Source organism: Callospermophilus lateralis, chromosome 4, assembly GCF_048772815.1.
Source record: "Callospermophilus lateralis isolate mCalLat2 chromosome 4, mCalLat2.hap1, whole genome shotgun sequence".
NCBI lineage: Eukaryota > Metazoa > Chordata > Mammalia > Rodentia > Sciuridae > Callospermophilus > Callospermophilus lateralis.
Window position 1 is genome coordinate 94,922,574 of NC_135308.1, and position 19,067 is coordinate 94,941,640.

At 32.7% G+C, this 19,067-nt stretch overlaps 1 protein-coding gene across 7 annotated transcripts in view; it reads left to right on the forward strand.

The window, feature by feature from the left end:
• The window catches only part of Ccdc91 (coiled-coil domain containing 91), a 321,339-nt gene that overhangs the window by 203,028 nt on the left and 99,244 nt on the right, over nucleotides 1–19,067 (forward strand). For all 7 annotated transcript variants that reach the window (XM_076852739.1, XM_076852740.1, XM_076852737.1 and 4 more), the window contains 3 exons: nucleotides 6,087–6,179; nucleotides 6,273–6,341; nucleotides 8,126–8,302. In XM_076852739.1, the coding sequence (XP_076708854.1) occupies nucleotides 6,087–6,179; nucleotides 6,273–6,341; nucleotides 8,126–8,302 (339 nt within the window). The remainder of the gene's footprint in view (nucleotides 1–6,086; nucleotides 6,180–6,272; nucleotides 6,342–8,125; nucleotides 8,303–19,067) is intronic.

A 19,067-nucleotide genomic window follows, 5' to 3' on the forward strand; every position in this document is an offset into this window, starting at 1 on the left:
AAAAACTTTATTTTTTAAATTGTTGAGTTTTTGAGCTTTTGTATATTTTGCATAACAGTGCTTTATCAGAATTATCTCTTTCAAATATATTCTCTAATTGACAGTAATCTTATTTTCCTGACATCTTTTACAGAGCAGAAGCTTTTAATTTTGATGAAGTTCAGTTTATCTGTTATTTTTCATGAATTGCAACTTCAGTATTCTTTATGTATAAAAACTGATCACCAAACTCAAAGTTATATATTTCTCACATATATTATCTTATACTAATTTTATAATGTGTTTTAACATTTAGATCTAACATTTTGCATTTGCTTTTGTGAAGTGCTGGATCTTGAGACTTTTTTTTTTTTTTGCATGTGAATGTCCACTTGGGTAGCACCATTTTTCAAAAGACTATGTTTTCTTTATTGTATTGCCTTACTCCTTTTCAAATGCCAGTTGACTGTCATTTGTCTGTTTTTGGCTCCTCCATTTTCTTTTGTTGATCTATTTGTGTATTCACATTCTGGCATCACAATGTCTTGGTAAACATAGCTTTATAGGAAGTATTAAAGTGAGGTAGGACCAGTCCACCAACTTTGTTGTTCTTCAGTGTTTTGTTGACTATTCTGAGCCTTTCCTTCTCTGCATAAACTTTAGAATTAGTTTATCATTTTCCAAAAAATAATTTCCTAGGATTTTGTTTGGGATTACATTGAAACTGTGATTTTCATCTTCTGTGAACAAAGGTTTACTTCTTTCTTCCCAAACTGTATAGGTTTTATTTTATTGTTAGTATTATTGTTTCTTTATTTTAGTGCATCATCTAGAACTTCCAGTATGACATTGAAAAATAGTAGTAAAAATGACATTCTTTCTTTGTTGTTGATCCTAATAGAAAAACTTAATGATTTTAGCTGTAGATTTTTTGTGAATGCTCAATATCAGATTGAGAAAGTTTTCCTTTCTTCCGAGTTTGGTGAGAGAATTTATCATGAATACATGTTGGATTTTGTCATATGCTTTGTCTGCATGTGATTTTACTCTGTTGATAAAAATGTGATTTTTGAATGTTAAACCAGACTTATATACCTAATATAAATTCTACTTTGTGTCATGAATAATTCTATTTATACTTTGTTAGATTTGATTTGCTAATATATTGAGGAGTTTGAATCTGTGTTCCTGAGTGATACCTGTCTGAGATTTTCTTTTTTTATAGTGTCCCAGACTGATTTCGTTATTATGATAATTTTGGCCTTATAGAATGAGCTAAGAACTATTCCCTCAGCTTTTATCTTCTAAAAATAGATCGTAGTGAATTGTTAAATATTCTTCCATAAATGTTTGTTAGAATTTACCAAACCAAACCAAATCTGGTGTTTTTTGTTTTGAAAGATTATTAATTATTGATTAATTTTTTAAAAAGATATAGGACTACTCATATTGTCTGTTTCTTCTTTGGTGAATTTTGGCAGATTGTGTCTTTTCCAAGAATGGGTTCACCTTTTCTAGGTTATCCAGTTTGTCTACATAGATTTTGTTTTCTTTAGTATTGTTTTCCTTTGAATATCTATAGCTTCTGAGTGATAGCTTCTTCTGTAGCTTCTTTAATTTCTGTTGTTAATAATTAATGTCCTCGCTTTTTTTCTTGGTTAACCTGGATAGATTCTTACTGATTTTTATTAATATTTTCAAATAATTAGCTTTGGGTTTTACTGATTTTCTCTTTCATTGATTTTTGTTTTTATTTTCATTTTTTCAGCTTTGAACTTACTTAGCTTCTCCTTTTCTTGTTTCTTATGGTAGATATGCTAGCTTTTCAAAACTAGAGCAAACACACTTAAAATAATCAACTTATAAAGAAAAAAGGTTAATTTCTGACCCACAGCTTTAGAGTTTCTGTCCATGATCATTTGACCTCATTGGTTTGTGTCTATGGTGAGGCAACACTTCATAGTGGAGTGCATTGGAGGAGCATAAATGCTCACCTCATAGCCAGGAGGCAAAGGAAAGAAAGGGGAGGGAGCAGGATCCCATAGCTCTCTTCCTAGTAGCACCACTGTGGAGAGAAAGCTTTAAGCCACCCACTTTTAGTCAACACTGAGGATCCAAACTAATAGGAAAGATTATTGATTTTTAGATTCTTTTTTTTCGATATCCATATTCAATGCTAAACATTTCTTCTAAGTGCTGCTTTTTATTCATCCCACAAATTTTGGTAAGTTGTAATTTAATTTTCTTCTAGTTTAAAGTATCTATAAAATTTTTCTAGAGATAGTTTTCTTTGTTGCATATGTTATTTCAAACTGTTATTTAATCTCCAAGTACCTTGAGATTTTTCAACTATCTTTGTGTTGAGCTATACTGTTTTGTATTTTAGTTCCATTGTGACAGGAGAGTAAGTACCTCATAAACTCTATTATATCTTTAAATTTCCGAAGGTTGACTTTGTTAAGGAGAGTGAAATATCTAGACTATTCAAAATCATTCCTTTTGCTCTCCTATTGACTGGAAGCAAGCATAAAGGGATTTTTCTGATATTGTGTTAGAACCTTGTGAGCTCTTATAGATGAAGCTCAAGACATTACTGCTCTGTACTTGAATCTCTGCAGAGCTTTCAACTTATTCACATTGAGCCTCCAACAGTTCATTGATTTCAATTCGGATTTTTCTTCCCCAGAAAATTTCTATTTGGAAGTTTCTACTCTTGTAAGTTGTGATTTCTTTGTTTCTCCCTGGGTATGTTTTAAATTTTGTGGCTATCACTTTTTCCTGTGACTTTACTTCTTAAATCTAAGAATAGTTGTGGATTTTTCATTTTTCTTTCTTTCTTTCTTAGGATTTTACTTGTTGTTAGTACATAGTGGCAACTACTAAGCTTCTTATGGTCTACATCAGAAACTGGAAGTCAATAATCTGTTTTTTAACTGGAGTTTACATTTCTTACAATACTTTTGTATTTAAATTTTTATTGTTCAATTTTAGCTTTTAAAATACTTTTTTCTTTTTTACCTTCTTTTTGGTTAATTTTTCTTTTTTATTCAAAGTTTCAAATCACATATCAAATTTTTTAGTCTTAGCAAATATTTTGCTGATTATGTATATCCTCATTGATTTTTGTTTCAGCTCCATTAGTGAGAAGTGTGCTAAAATCGATAGTTGTGAAGTTATATTAGAGAATTTACTATAAATATTGAACTTAAAATATAATGTTAACCAATTCATCACTTTCCTGAATTTTATAAGAACCTTAGAATGCTTTAACACCAGTTACTCCATTCCTGATATTGATGCCGTTTCTCTCCTGTGATTTTATTTAATCCTGTCCTATCTTCATTTTCACAGTTTTAACTTTCTTGTTATCATTCTGTGTAATCAACTTTGTACATACTTGACCATATGTTAGATGTTTTGTTTGGAGGGGGGCCATTAGTCTTAACTCCTTTATGTGTCATTTTCATGTGATTTCTGAATTGAAATTGAAAGTGTTATTAGGTAGCACTGAATAGTCCTTCAGTGAAGATATATTGTTGTAAAACTTTCTTAAATTTTTTTTATGATAGTACGTCTATTTCCTCCTTATTTTGATACAGTAGTTTTAATTCATATTTAGTTATGGGTTAATACTAGTGATAAGGGGGTTTTGTTTTGTTTTGTTTTGTTTTTTAAGATAATCAATCCATTTTTCCATGACTGTTAATACGCTCCTTTTGGTTTGAGATTTGCTAATGTGATTTGGTGAGAAATTTTTTAATTATTATTTTTATGTCATATTGTGTTTTAGTTTGAGTATACATGTCTCTCTTCTTTCTGGAAAAATTTTTTCTGCCCCATTGTTTCCTGTTGTTTTATTTTCCAACTCTACTTTGATATGTCATACTTCTCTAGTATGTTTTTCAATTCTTGTCTATGTTCTGCATTCTGTGTAATCTGTTCAGAATATGTCTTCCTGGCCACACATTTCTGTTCTTTGTAAACTGAAGTGTAAATCAATCACTGGCCTTTTGTCAACCAATATATTTTAAAATTTTATATTCTCCTTTTTTTCTAAGCATACATCTTCATTTTTTGTAGCATCTGGTTTCTTACTCATATTTTTGATGCTTAAGAAAAAAATGTTAAATGTATTTTTTAGAAATACCTTGTATCTGGTAGTTCGACCATTTGTTGTGTTTTAATGTCTGATTCTGCACTTGTGCTGACTCACACTCATGGTAGCTTGTTTCCTCAAGCATTTTGTTTTTTATATTTGTGAGATCATCTTCATTGGAAGTTTAATTCTGATAATCCTTTGAGGCTTAGTTTTAAGATCTAGATAACTTAAAAGTATGTTTCATATTTTACATTCAGCGTTTTTGTACTGGGTTTTTCATGATATATTATTCTATATCTAAAATCAGAAAAATATAAAATTCATCTTTATTTATTCCTCTGTTATGAGTAAATGTAAATACTACATATAAGCTTTCAATCAACTTTATATTTGTAATTATTTTAAAATAGTTAAAGTCACATAATAAATAACCAGCCCAAGACAGTAATTATTTAAACGAGTTCTCAAACCACATTTCCCAGCATAGAAATATAATACATTCTGTAGAGAAACCTGGTAATCATGTATATTCTTTTCCTGCTTAGTGGTTTACAATTCTTATTAGCTTAATAAAGGTTCTACATTAAAAATACACAGCTTATAATCAATCTTTGATCCATGAAATCACTTTTTTTAAAAAATATTTTTTAGTTATAGATGGACACTATCTTTATTTATTTTTATATGTTGCTGAGGATAGAACCCAGTGCCTCACACTTGCAAGGCAAGCACTCCACCACTGAGCTACAGCCCCAGCCCCCATGAAATCACTTTTGATGGAGCATATTTTAAATATCTATAGAAATAGAAAAATGGTGGTATAGCAGAGAAATATGGGAGAAAATAAGTTGACCATCAAAATGTTGAAATGTCTTCTGATGTAGTTTGAGAAAAAGAATATGTTAGGGTTTCATTATGGAAGATCATAAAGTTCCAATGGCAGACTTTAAACTCTGAGGTCAATAAGGTAGGATTAGAGAAATTGTTTTCATTTCTAGACTATTTTTATTTCTTTATCCAACTGAATGTACATAATGTATGCTATTCCTTTTGCCTATGTTTTTCTGCACTTTCTAAAAATTTGTACAATTATTACATGCTAATTTTAAAAATAAAAACTCCAGAAAAGATATATTGTTCCTGGGATGTCTTTATTTAAACAGTTTTATTATTTTTAAAATTTTTGTTACGTGGAAGACAAGAATGTATCTTTAATTATTATCAAATATTTTAAGCACAATGTAGACATGTTCACCCTTTATTTATTTATTTTTTTAAACTCCTGTAGATCAGTCATGATAGTCTACTGCTATTCTCTATGAAGTTGTTCTGTATTTTTGCATTTGCATTTCTATTAAAACAGCACTAAGTTTAAAAAGAACAAAATTTAGACAATAATTTTATATCGAATGAAGCAATAATTATAAAAATTTGGTAAGTTAGGTTTCATCAAGGTGAAAATTTCTGCTAGCTAAATCCTAAAGTAAGCAAAAAGGACCAGACCTGGTGGCATGTGAGTAGTCCCAGCTATTTAAGAAGCTAAAACAGGAGGATCACTTGAGCCCAGGAGTTTGGGGCCAGCCTAGACAACATAACTAGACCCCATTTCTTAAAAATAAATAAATAAATGAATAAAAAATGAAAAATAAAAAGTGGAAAGGCAGTACACAAACTAGAGAAACTATTCATGAAACTTATATTTGACAATGATTTATATTATACAAAAATATCTATAAATTAATAATAAAAGAGAAACTGAAATAAATATTGACAAAAACTTGAAAAAGACAAAAACATGAAAAATTTAAGAATGACCAAAAAGCACATGATAAAACATTTAACATTTCACATCATTATAAAAATTCACATTCAAACCATAGTGACAGACTTTTTTCTGCCTGTAACTACTTCAGTGCTTCTGGGCAAATAAATTTTATCAGCTGTTTTCCTTCTTGATATATTATCTGTATCAGAGTCACAATCATAATTCAGTTATTTTTCCTTTTAGCATCAGAGGCTCCTTGAAATGCTAGATACAGAGAAAGATCTGTTTAAAGAAAAAATAAAGGAAGCTTTGATTCAGCAATCTCAAGAACAGAAGGTAATATTTTAAGTGTGCTCAGAGTATGGAAAGAATGTATTTTGTTACTTCAAATAATTCATTTAGGTTCTTTCTCACTGTCATCATTTACAGGAAATACTAGAAAAATGTTTGGAGGAAGAAAGGCAAAAAAATAAAGAGGCATTGGTGTCTGCTGCAAAGGTATTTTCATCTGTAATAATGGGTTTCTTTTCTCTATAAATAAGTGGAGTTGAAAACTATTCATTAATTTTTTAACTCTACTTATTATAATGTTTCATTCAAAAATGTTTCTTTCCTCTTAAACTCGGGATATGACTTTTTACATTTTTGTTAAATTCATATTAGATAAGATCCTGATGGCACCAAAATGCTTTTAAATATATGTTGTTAATTACATATTAAAATGAACATATATGTTAGGACACTAATATCCACCTGGTAGGATACAGAGCATGTATCGATGTTTGTGTGGGTTAATATACATGTATATTAACAAATGTGTTTATAATACTAACTTTGAAGTTTTGGATTTTAAATTATATTTAGTTAATAGATACTGAATGACTCTTATGTGCATGTGCATACTACTATGCCAAGGTTGCAAATCTAAAGATGACTGATTTTGTCATTAAGAATTTTAACCCATTAAGAAAAAATATATTACTTATATGCTAATAAGGCAAGGAGGAATTAATTAAACTATGGGGAACATGTAGATGATATGTTCATGTCACAGAAGTTTTTAAACAATAAATTACTTTTGAAATGTCCCTTTAAAGGGTGGCTAGCATCCTGAACTGAGTTTGATTTCATAAATATGGAAGACATGTTGAATTTTTTTTAGCACAAGTATGACATTAATTTGGGGAAAATTTGGGAAAACACAAGCTTGAAGTAGGGAAGGAATTAATGGAGTACATCTAAAGTCAGGATTAGATAGAGTGTTAAAAGTAGACTAATAGTAGATTGGAAATTAAGGAAATAGACTAATTCTAGAAAGAGAAGATAAAATCAACATGGTGTGGATAACAAAGAAGACCAGGTTCTAAACTCCCAGAGCATGGATTAGAGAACAAAATAGAAAGCTCTGTCTTTGAAATGGACTGTGAGGTAGTGAAAATTAAAATTAAAATCTGGACAATTTGAATCTGTTTTCCAGTACTTCAAGACTTTTATGATTAAATAGAAAATAATATTAACAAATGTTATTTTCCTGTTATATATGAAGAAATGTGTTGATCAATATTTTCTAAATAACACATTTGAAAGTCATGTGATGATAAAGAATTATTCAAAGTATAAGAAAGAATTGTAATATAACAGTATGAAAAAATTTTGGTATGAAATAATCAAGAACATCTACAGTTACCTAAGCTAACTAAATATTTCTCCCCTTGGCTTTTTAACCATCTATTTTTACAAGACTGAATTTTCCTTATGTACTTTAACCAAAACCTATCATTACAGATTTAATACAGAAGGAAGGTAGGAGAATCTAGCAGTCTTCTACTAAGTCAGATATTAAAAAGATTAAAGAAGTTTACAAACAACATTCTTCTCACTTTTTAAATTTTGGAAACAGTAGTTTTTAATTTTAAATGAATTTCAATATCTATATCTATATATATATCTAGGTATCTAGATATATAGATATATCTCCAGCATAAACAAAACCTCTTGATACACTCAATAACTTTTCAGTTATTGAGTAAAGGAGTTTTAAGACCAGTTTGAAATCTGCTACTCTAAACAAAGGCTTGACTTCTTTGAAGTATACAAATGCCTGGGAAATAAGTAGGGATTTTAATAAGTAGGAATAAAAAAGAACAATATGATTTTATGTAACTATTTAATAAGAATAAAAATAGCAAGTGAGAATTAAACTGTATAAGATCAAATTATGTTTTGGGTCAACCAAGTCAGTCATGGAAATATTTTTGTTTTGGTCATTATTTGTTTGGAAGCTTGAGAAAGAAGCAATGAAGGAGATAGTTATGAAAGCAGTAGAAGAAGAACGAAAAAATTTGGAAAAAGCCCATGCTGAAGAAAGGGAATTATGGAAGACAGAACATGCAAAAGATCAAGAAAAAGTATCCCAGGCAATTCAAACAGCTATACAAGAACAAAGAAAAATAAGTCAGGTTAGTAAAATAAACTTTTTGAAAACATTTTTTTTTCTTATTTTTCTCTAAATAAAGTAGCCTTACTATTATTTTGTCTTACTTGAAATTACCTTAGTAGACTCAGCAGTGTTTAGTTTTTTTTATATTAATGATTCAAACTAGTAATTTTTAATATTTTAATGTTCCTTTTCTTTCTTCTATTAAACATTTTGTAATGTATTTTGTCTTTTACTCTATTTTCACAAGTCGGATCTACCTTTACATTGCAACTATAGTAAAATTCTAAGATTTTTTATTTTTGTTTTTTCTTTTTTTCCTCTCACACACATAATCAATACAAAGTAATATATTTATATAGAAACCAGTTTGATTCAAATAATTTATAAGTCTATTGAACATCTATGTACCTTTAATTGGTAACAATAATTAATAAAACCTCAAAAATATACTCTGTGTCTCATAAAGGACATACACAGATACAAGCATGTCCTATATACAGAGTAACATTTTAGCCCTTGTGTGAACAGGTAAAAACCTGACCTAAATTTCATTTTCCATAATTGAATTTGTATGGTTCTATTTTACCTGCATTTAGTCTTGTCTTTGTGTGGGCAGAGATACTTGAACAAATCATCCCTTAAGCAAATATATAAAAGCAAATGATAATTTTCATGGATGCCTTACTTTTGTAGCATTATATTGTTATAAATGTATAAATATGTTGTTATAAATGTAGCCAAAGTGCTTACCCTTTCAAAACAATCAATCTAATAAATTTTTTAAGACTCATCTTCATGAAGCCCTAAAAATTTCATGTTTCCAATATCCAGGACTATGTTAGATTTTTTTTTTTTGAAGGATGACAGTTAAATTCATTCTTAAGAACACATGGTTACCCTATCTGTAGTTCTGTAGGTTATATTTATAGTGAGAGAACAATAGTGTAATCACAGATCTTTTTGTTTGTTTATTTTTCTTTAAACTAATAATTACCTTTTGATTTTTACTGTAACCTCTTATTAGTATCAGCGAATATATGTTGAGTATTCAATTGTTCATCTTTTCAGTTTGAAATTTCATGCCAGCAAGGGAAAGATTATTGTTTATTTTTCCTTATTTGGTAGAGTTTATCTAAAATATATATTTTGGACTATAGTTCACTTCTCCAACTTCACATAGATGTAGGCCATTGTTCACCATGAAATTGAGCAAGAGGGCATGAGTGAATCAGCACATATTCATCATTCAAATAAAAATACATGTGTAAAGAGCATACTTCTCCTTTGGTTTGTCAGCAGTCTGCAAGACAAACTGTAATATATATAATAAACTTTAAAATCTGTCCCATGTAGTTTCAGAGTATTGTGAAGATAATCCAAGCATGTTACAATACATTGTATTTATTTTCTTAGAAATGCTTGAAGGTTTTGCTAGAAATGTGTGTGTGTGTGTGTGTGTGTGTGTGTGTGTGTTTTGTATTTGTGTTTAATTGCCATATAGCTAAAAGAATTGCACAGGAAATATCTATCAGAAAGAACAATGTCGTTGGGGGCTAAGCTATAGCTCAGTGGTAGAGCACTTGCCTAGCATGTGTGAGGCACTGGGTTTGATCCTTAGCACCACATAAAAATGAAACAAATAAAATAAAAGCATGCTGTCCATCTACAACTACAAAAAATTAATAAAAATAAAGAATTATTGTTAAAAAAGAAAGAAAGAACAGTATTGTAACTTGCCACAGTCTGGCTGGGCACAAAATCACGAGCCACTCACAGCCTTGTAGATTCAAACAGCAACTCTTTATTCTCGAACTGTCACTGGCAATCTACACGCACATTCTGGGAAAATCCACACCTCCACTGGGCTCTGCATCCCAAATACTCTCTGAATCCCGGGAGAACTCAAGGGAACTCAAGGAGCGGGTGCCTGAGGCAGCAGGATATGCCCTATTCCCAGCAGGATCCACACCCTAAACCTGGAACCGCCCTAAACCTGGATCCACCCTGGTCCTTGAGCAGGGTCACCTTTCTCAAACATTCATGCAATGTCACTGTAAATGACCTGGGTCCAAGGCAAGCCCATTTCCACAATGGAGAGTCTTCCCTCTAAGCAACATTGGGTAGGCTGACAAGGAAATTGCCATGCGTCATTTCTACTTGGCTATGGCTCTCAGCAGTAACTTTAAGGTTTTCAAAAGTAAAGTGGTATATCAAATGCAGTCAAAGTCATTTGTAAATAGATTCTTATTTTCATATGATTTTACTACAGCCAAACAACTGTCATTCCAATAGCCCTTTAAAACTTTATGGTCCTGTCCTAGGAAATTGACAAATAAATAAATTCCTTTTTTTCTTGGGAGCCAGCTGAACCTCAAATCTGTTCTGTTTGAACCAACGGGATAATCAAGTAAGTGGCTGTGGTCAAATTTATTCTTTGCTGATCTACATAATTGAAGTGATTACCTGCTACATTCCAGGCACAGTTCTTATTTCTGTTATGGACAAAGAAATTTTCAAGATTACCATCTTGTAAAGAAGATGGATAGAAAACTAATAAATGTATAATATAATGCCAAGCAACTATTAGTGTCCTGAAAATAAAGCTGTATAAGTAGCTAGAGAGTGAGGGTAGTCAGGTGAGAGCTCTTTATGGAGCCAGCATTTAAACTGAGACCCGCATAGGTTGAAGAATTCACCTTGTGGATGGCTAGGGAAAGAGTGTGTCAGGCAGGAGGAAAGTTTTCGAGGCACAGCAAAGCTTCAGAGGCAGAAAGATATTTGGTGTAATTAAAACTGTATAGTATTGTTTTGGGTATATATAGTCAAAAGGACTAATGAACAGGATAGAATTCAGAAATTATGCACTTTTCTATAAGTTCTGTAAGAGTCTGATAGTCTTTGAAAGAAAACTCTAAGCAGGACTGCTGGAATGGTGAAATTAGAAACTCCACAAATTAGCTTTTTCATAAAGGTAGTGAAAACACTAGCAAAATTTTTCAAAATAAACTTTTTTAGCACTCTGGATAGTAACCAAAGACTTTTAACAATCCAAGCATTTATTCAAGACAAATGATTAAATTGTATTAAGAATAGTCAACCTTGTGAAGTTTTAACTTGCTCTATTCCCATCCTCCTCTCCCCAGCTGCAAAAAAGCTTGAAAATCTTATAACTAGACAGCTACACTGTAGGGCAAGCCCAAAGTGGATATAGTTAGGCTTCCTTGATGAGACTTCAAGTGGGCTGTGAGTTTAGTATGTAGCCAAGGTCCTGAACACCCTGATTTGGTGTATGTATTTGTCGTCATAAACATTCGCTTGTGAGCATGCACCCACTTAAGTAACCTGTTGGCAATGTGCCTTCTCCGTCTGAACTGCATATAAAAATGGCCAATGGTAATGGAGGAGGAGGCTAAATGGAAGTGGCTGGGGCAAAAATGAAGCTAATGCTACAGGCTAGAGGTTGCTGCCACCTCTAAATAACAAATGTCTACTATCCCAACTGTGTCTTGCATCTTTTTCAAGCTGCTGGGATCCTGAATCTGTTTTCCTGGGTCTGAGCCTCCACCTGACACACACTGTGAAAACCCATGATATAGAAGCCACTGAAGGAGTAAGATAGAATTTGAAACTAAACAGGAGGCATATCCCTAGATATTTGTTACTATTTGACCTGATAGCTTCCTGCCAAGTCCTGACTTTCAGGGCTTTCAGATAAACAAACTGTTTATCTTCTCAGCTGCCTTGGACTGAAATATTAGTTGGGTCAAACAAGAGAATGGCAATAAACAAACAAACAAGAAGAAAATGTTTACCGTAGTTGGTTTTAAAAACCTCTGACTTTGGGGGCTGGGCCTGTAAGTCAGTGGTTTTGCATTTGCTACCATGCACAAGGCCTGAATTCAGTCCTCAGTACCGCCATAAAAAAAGTAACAAAACAAAACCTCTGACTTTTTAAGTTACTCCTGGAGTTCTTAAAGGTCACATACCTGCCCTAAGAAGACCTGAAAAGACTCTAATCTCTAGCTGACCTTGAATTGTACACAAGCAGAAAAGTGAAGGCCATGGTAGAATTGTAAACTGGCAGCTTTGATATTGTGTCCCACACCTGAGCCCCTTGAAAAAGGGTGGAAGACTTTTCAATTCAAGGTATTTAAGGAAATCTCTGTTCAATCATTAGAAGACTACTAAATAACTCCTGTAAGAGACTTCAGAAGCTGTATGTGACAGTACATACAGATTTAGTCTAAAAAAGTTACTACATTAAATGTTCCTAAACAAATATAGCAACAATAATCATATTTAAAAGCAGCAACAACAATTTTGGAAGGATTTCTTATATTGCTACTTATTACATTATTTTAAATGTCCAGTTCTTATAAAAAAGAAAAAGAACTATTAGATTTAAAAATCAGGAAAATATGATCCATACATAGGATAAAGAAATGTAGCAAAGTTAAAACTACTTAGGTATTGGACTTAATAGACAAAGTCTTTAAATGTGCCATTAGAATTCTATTCAAAGAACTAAAGAAAACCATGCCTCTAGATTTATAATATCTCATATATTTTGAGTATTGTAGGCTCATTGAAATTAGCATCTGAATTTTTTGAAGGACTGCATCATTAATTTTTAAAAAGAGTGTTCATTTTGCTGTAAATTCAAGGGGGAATACATAGGTGCACATTTACTTCTTATCCTACTGTTACCTGTGAGTACATACCATTTTGTTGGGGAAATGAATTCTCTGTTTCACGCTCTCCACATTTTTAGTTCTCTTACAGCCTATTCAATTCATGTACTTATTTTATTCACTAATTTGCATACTCATCTGAGAGTTGCAAGTTTCTCATCCATAGTTATACACAGGAGACCCTAGTATAGGGTCTTCAGGAGGTAATTTTGCTGTGTATTTTTTGTAATAAATAATCATCATCAGATAAATCTTATTAAAATTCCTCAGCAGGTGTTATTATATCTACAACTTATTGTGATTCATTACTTCTGGAAAGTTTGATCCTACTATATTTTCAAACATTAGCTCTTCCTGGGCCACCAATTATTTATTTATATACATATATTTTCACTGGTTTCTCTAAGATACTTAATAATTTAAGTATTATTAATCACTTATTAATTTAAAATTGATTTTTCTGTCATGCTTACAACTAATGTCTTCTACTTTCCAACTCATTAATTCACTCTCTAGTTTGCTTTTTAAATCTATTTATTGTATTCTTAATTAAACTTCTGGATAATTTTCTGTCTCATTTTTAAAATTTTTTGTTTTTAATCAAATATGTTACTTTGTTTTCTTCCACTGCTTAATGTCAGAATAGGCAAATGTCATCAAGATAAATAGACTTTGAATGGCTGGGTGCTATAATCTGAGTATTTGTGTCCTCTCAGAGTTAATGTGTTTCGATCCTAATTCTCTTTTATGGAAGGTGATTAGGTTATGAAGCTTCTGTGTTCATGAATGGGGTGTCCTTTTAAGGGACCTAAGAGAGCTAGGAGAACCCTTATACTGTATGAGGCCACAGTGAGAATACACCAGGTATGAGAACATTGAAACTCCACTAGACATCAAATTTGTTGGCCCGTTACCACTGATGTCCTAGTCTCTAAAACTAGCAAAAATAAGTTTCAATTGCTTACAAGATACCTTGCTTAAGGTATTTTACTACAGTAGCCCAAACAGAAGACACTGAATTTACTTTCTTGTTTTGTTCCCCTGATCTCAAATCAATATATTTTTGTACAAAATAAAATTCCTAATTATATTAAAACATTTTTAATTTCATTTTTGTTTTAGTTACCTTCTATAGTTTCCAAAGCAAGGCTGTTTGTGTTAATTATGTAATAAACCAGTACGAGAAGTCTTACCATTACCATTGCATAGAACAGCTAGTTATTCCAATTTATCATAACACAAAGGAGAAAGAAATGTAAAGTGAGATGGATGGTATAGCGTTTTTAATTATTTTGTTGTTATCAATTTTTTTTTATTGGTTGTTCAAAACCCTACAAAGCTCTTGACATATCATATTTCATACATTAGCTTCAAGTGAGTTATGAACTCCCTTTTTTACCCCAAGTACAGATTGCAGAATCACATGGGTTACACATCCACATTTTTACATAATACCATACTAGTAACTGTTGTATTCTGCTACCTTTCCTATCCTCTACTATCCCCCCTCCCCTACCCTCCCATCTTCTCTCTCTACCCCTTCTACTGTAATTCATTTCTCACCTTGTTTATTTTCCCATTCCACTTACAACCTCTTATATGTAATTTAGTATAACAATGAGGGTCTCCCTCCGTTTCCATGCAATTCCCCTTTTCTCTCCCTTTCCCTCCCACCTCATGTCTCTGTTTAATGTTAATCTTTTCTTCCTGCTCTTCCTCCCTGCTTTATTCTTAGTTGCTCTCATTATATCAAAGAAAACATTTTGTATTTGTTTTTTAGGGATTGGCTAGCTTCACTAAGCATAATCTGCTCTAGTGCCATCCATTTCCCTGCAAATTCCAAGATTTTGTCATTTTTTAGTGCTGCGTAATACTCCATGGTGTATAGATGCCACATTTTTTTAATCCATTCATCCATTGAAGGGCATCGGGTTGGTTCCACAATCTAGCTATTGTAAATTGTGCTGCTATGAACATCGATGTGGCAGTATCCCTGTAATATGCTCTTTTAAGGTCTTCAGGGAATAGTCTGAGAAGGGCAATAGCTGGGTCAAATGGTGGTTCCATTCCCAGCTTTCCCAGGAATCTCCATACTGCTTTCCAAATTGGCCGCACCAATTTGCAGCCCCACCAGCAATGTACAAGAGAACCCTTTTTCCCACATCCTCGCCAGCACTTGTTGTTGTTTGATTTCATAATGGCTGCCAATCTTACTGGAGTGAGATGGTATCTTAGGGTGGTTTTGATTTGCATTTCTCTGACTGCTAGAGATGATGAGCATTTTTTCATGTACTTGTTGATTGATTGATTGTCCTCCTCTGAGAAGTTTCTGTTCAGGTCCTTGGCCCATTTGTTGATTGGGTTATTTGTTATCTTATTGTCTAATTTTTTGAGTTCTTTGTATATTCTGGATATTAGGGCTCTATCTGACGTGTGAGGTGTAAATATTTGTTCCCATGATGTAGGCTCCCTATTTACTTCTCTTATTGTTTCTCTTGCTGTGAAAAAACTTTTTAGTTTAAGTAAGTCCCATTTGTTGATTCTTGCTATTAACTCTTGTGCTATGGGTGTCCTATTAAGGAATTTGGAGCCCGACCCCACTATATGTAGATCGTAGCCAACTTTTTCTTCTATCAGACGCAGAGTCTCTGATTTGATATCAAGGTCTTTGATCCATTTTGAGTTAACTTTTGTGCATGGTGAGAGGAGGGGGTTCAGTTTCATTTTGTTGCATATGGATTTCCAGTTTTCCCAACACCATTTGTTGAAGATGCTATCCTTCCTCCATTGCATGTTTTTAGCCCCTTTATCAAATATAAGATAGTTGTAACTTTGTGGATTGGTCTCTATGTCCTCTATTCTGTACCATTGGTCCCCCTACCTGTTTTGGTACCAGTACCATGCTGTCTTTGTTACTATTGCTCTGTAATGTAGTTTGAAATCCGGTATCGCTATACCGCTTGATTCGCAGTTCCTGCTTAGAATTGCTTTTGCTATTCTGGGTCTTTTATTTTTCCATATGAATTTCATGATTGCTTTATCTATTTCTACAAGCAATGCCTTTGGGATTTTGATTGGCATTGCATTAAACCTATATAGAACTTTTGGTAATATCGCCATTTTGATGATGTTAGTTCTGCCTATCCATGAACAGGGTATATTTTTCCATCTTCTAAGATCTTTTTCTACTTCTCTCTTTAGGGTTCTGTAGTATAAATCTTTGTATAAATCTTTCACCTCTTTTGTTAGGTTGATTCCCAAGTATTTTATTTTTTTTGAGGATATTGTGAATGGAGTGGTTTTCCTCATTTCCATTTCAGAAGTTTTGTTGCTGATATACAGGAATGCCTTTGATTTATGCGTGTTGATTTTATATCCTGCTACTTTGCTGAATTCATTTATTAGTTCTAGTAGTTTTTTTGTAGACCCTTTTGGGTCTTCTAGGTATAAAATCATGTCATCCGCAAATAGTGATAATTTAAGTTCTTCTTTTCCAATTTTTATGCCTTTAATTTCTTTCGTCTGTCTAATTGCTCTGGCCAGTGTTTCGAGAACTATATTGAATAGAAGTGGTGATAGAGGGCATCCCTGTCTTGTTCCAGATTTTAGAGGGAATGCCTTCAATTTTTCTCCATTCAGAATGATGCTAGCCTGAGGCTTAGCATTGATAGCTTTTACAATGTCAAGGTAATTTCCTGTTATCCCTAGTTTTTCTAATGTTTTGAACATAAAGGGATGCTGTACTTTGTCGAATTCTTTTTCTGCGTCTATCGAGATGATCATATGGTTCTTATCTTTAAGTCTATTGATGTGGTGAATAACATTTATTGATTTCTGTATATTGAACCATCCTTGCATCCCAGGGATGAATCCTACTTGATCATGGTGCACAATTTTTTTGATGTGCCTTTGTATCCGATTCGCCAGAATTTTATTGAGGATTTTTGCATCTAGGTTCATCAGGGATATTGGTCTGTAGTTTTCTTTCTTTGAGGTGTCTTTGTCTGGTTTCGGAATCAACGTGATGTTGGCCTCATAGAATGAATTTGGAAGAGCTCTCTCTTTTTCTATTTCCTGAAATAACTTGGAAAGTATTGGTATTAATTCTTCTTTAAAAGTTTTGTAAAACTCCGCTGTATACCCATCCGGTCCCGGGCTTTTCTTGGTGGGTAGTCTCTTGATTGCTTCTTCAATTTCATCCATTGATATTGGTCTGTTCAAATTGTGTGTATCCTCCTGACTCAGTCTGGGCAAATCATATGTCTTAAGAAATTTATCGATGTCTTCACTATCTTCTATTTTATTGGAATATAGGTTTTCAAAATAATTTCTAATTGTCTTCTGTATTTCTGTAGCATCTGTTGTGATATTGCCTTTTTCATCCCGTATGTTAGTAATTTGAGTTCTCTCTCTTCTTCTCTTCGTTAGCATGGCTAAGGGTCTGTCAATCTTGTTTATTTTTTCGAAGAACCAACTTTTAGTTTTGTTGATTTTTTCAATAGTTTCTTTTGTTTCAATTTCGTTGATTTCCGCTCTGATTTTAATTATTTCTTGCCTTCTGCTGCATTTGCTGTTGTTTTGTTCTTCCTTTTCTAGGGCTTTGAGATGAAGTGTGAGCTCATTTATTTGTTGATTTTTCTTTTTTTTTTGAGGAATGACCTCCAGGCAATGAATTTCCCTCTTAAAACTGCTTTTATTGTGTCCCATAGATTCCGATAAGTTGTGTCTGTATTTTCATTTATCTCTAAGAATTTTTTGATTTCCTCCTTTATGTCTTCTTTGACCCCTTGATCATTCAGTAACATATTGTTCATTTTCCATGTGATATAGGATTTTCCCATCCTTCTTTTATCATTGATTTCTAGTTTCATTCCATTATGATCAGATAAAATGCATGGTATTATCTCCACCACTTTATATTTACTGAGGGTTGCCCTATGGCATAATATATGGTCTATTTTTGAGAAGGATCCATGTGCTGCTGAGAAAAAAGTATATCCACTTGATGATGGTTGATATATTCTATATATGTCAGTTAAGTCTAGGTTATTGATTGTGTTATTTAGATCTATAGTTTCTTTATTCAACTTTTGTTTGGAGGATCTGTCCAATGGTGAGAGAGGTGTGTTGAAGTCACCCATAATTATTGTGTTGTGGTCTATTTGATTCTTGAACTTGAGGAGAATTTGTTTTATGAACGTCGCAGCACCATTATTTGGTGCATAAATATTGATAATTGTTATGTCTTGTTGGTGAATGGTTCCTTTTAACAGTATATAATGCCCTTCCTTATCCCTTTGGATTAACTTAGTCTTGAAGTCGATTTTGTTTGATATGAGGATGGCCACCCCTGCTTGCTTGCGAGGACCGTGTGCGTGGTATATTTTTTCCCAACCTTTCACCTTCAGCCTGTGTATGTCTTTTCCAGTCAGATGTGTCTCCTGGAGGCAGCATATTGTTGGATTTGTTTTTTTAATCCATGTTACCAGTCTATGTCGCTTTATTGGAGAGTTTAAACCATTAATGTTTAGAGTTACTATTGCTATATGGTTTGTACTTCCATCCATGTTTGATTATTTGTCTCTCCTTTTTTTTTTTTAATTTAGTTTATTTCTGCATGATTAGCTTTCCCCCCTCCGTCAGTCTTTACTGAGGCACTTCCCACTGTTGGCTTTGGTTATTGTTTCTCATTTCTTCCTCGTGTAGTGTTTTGCTCAAGATGCTTTGCAATGCTGGTTTTCTGGCTGCAAATTCTTTTAGCTTTTGTTTATCATGAAAGATTTTTATTTCGTTGTCGTACCTGAAGCTTAATTTTGCTGGATGCAGAATTCTTGGTTGGCATCCATTGTCTTTCAGTGTTTGAAATACGTTGTTCCAGGATCTTCTCGATTTCAGTGTCTGTGATGAAAAATCCGCTGTTAACCTTATTGGTTTACCCCTGAATGTAATCTGCCTCCTTTCTCTTGTAGCTTTTAATATTTTCTCTTTGTTCTGTATATTGGATATCTTCATAACAATGTGTCTTGGCGTTGGTCTACTTTGATTTTGTATGCTCGGTGTTCTGTATGCATCTACAATTTGTATATCTGTTTC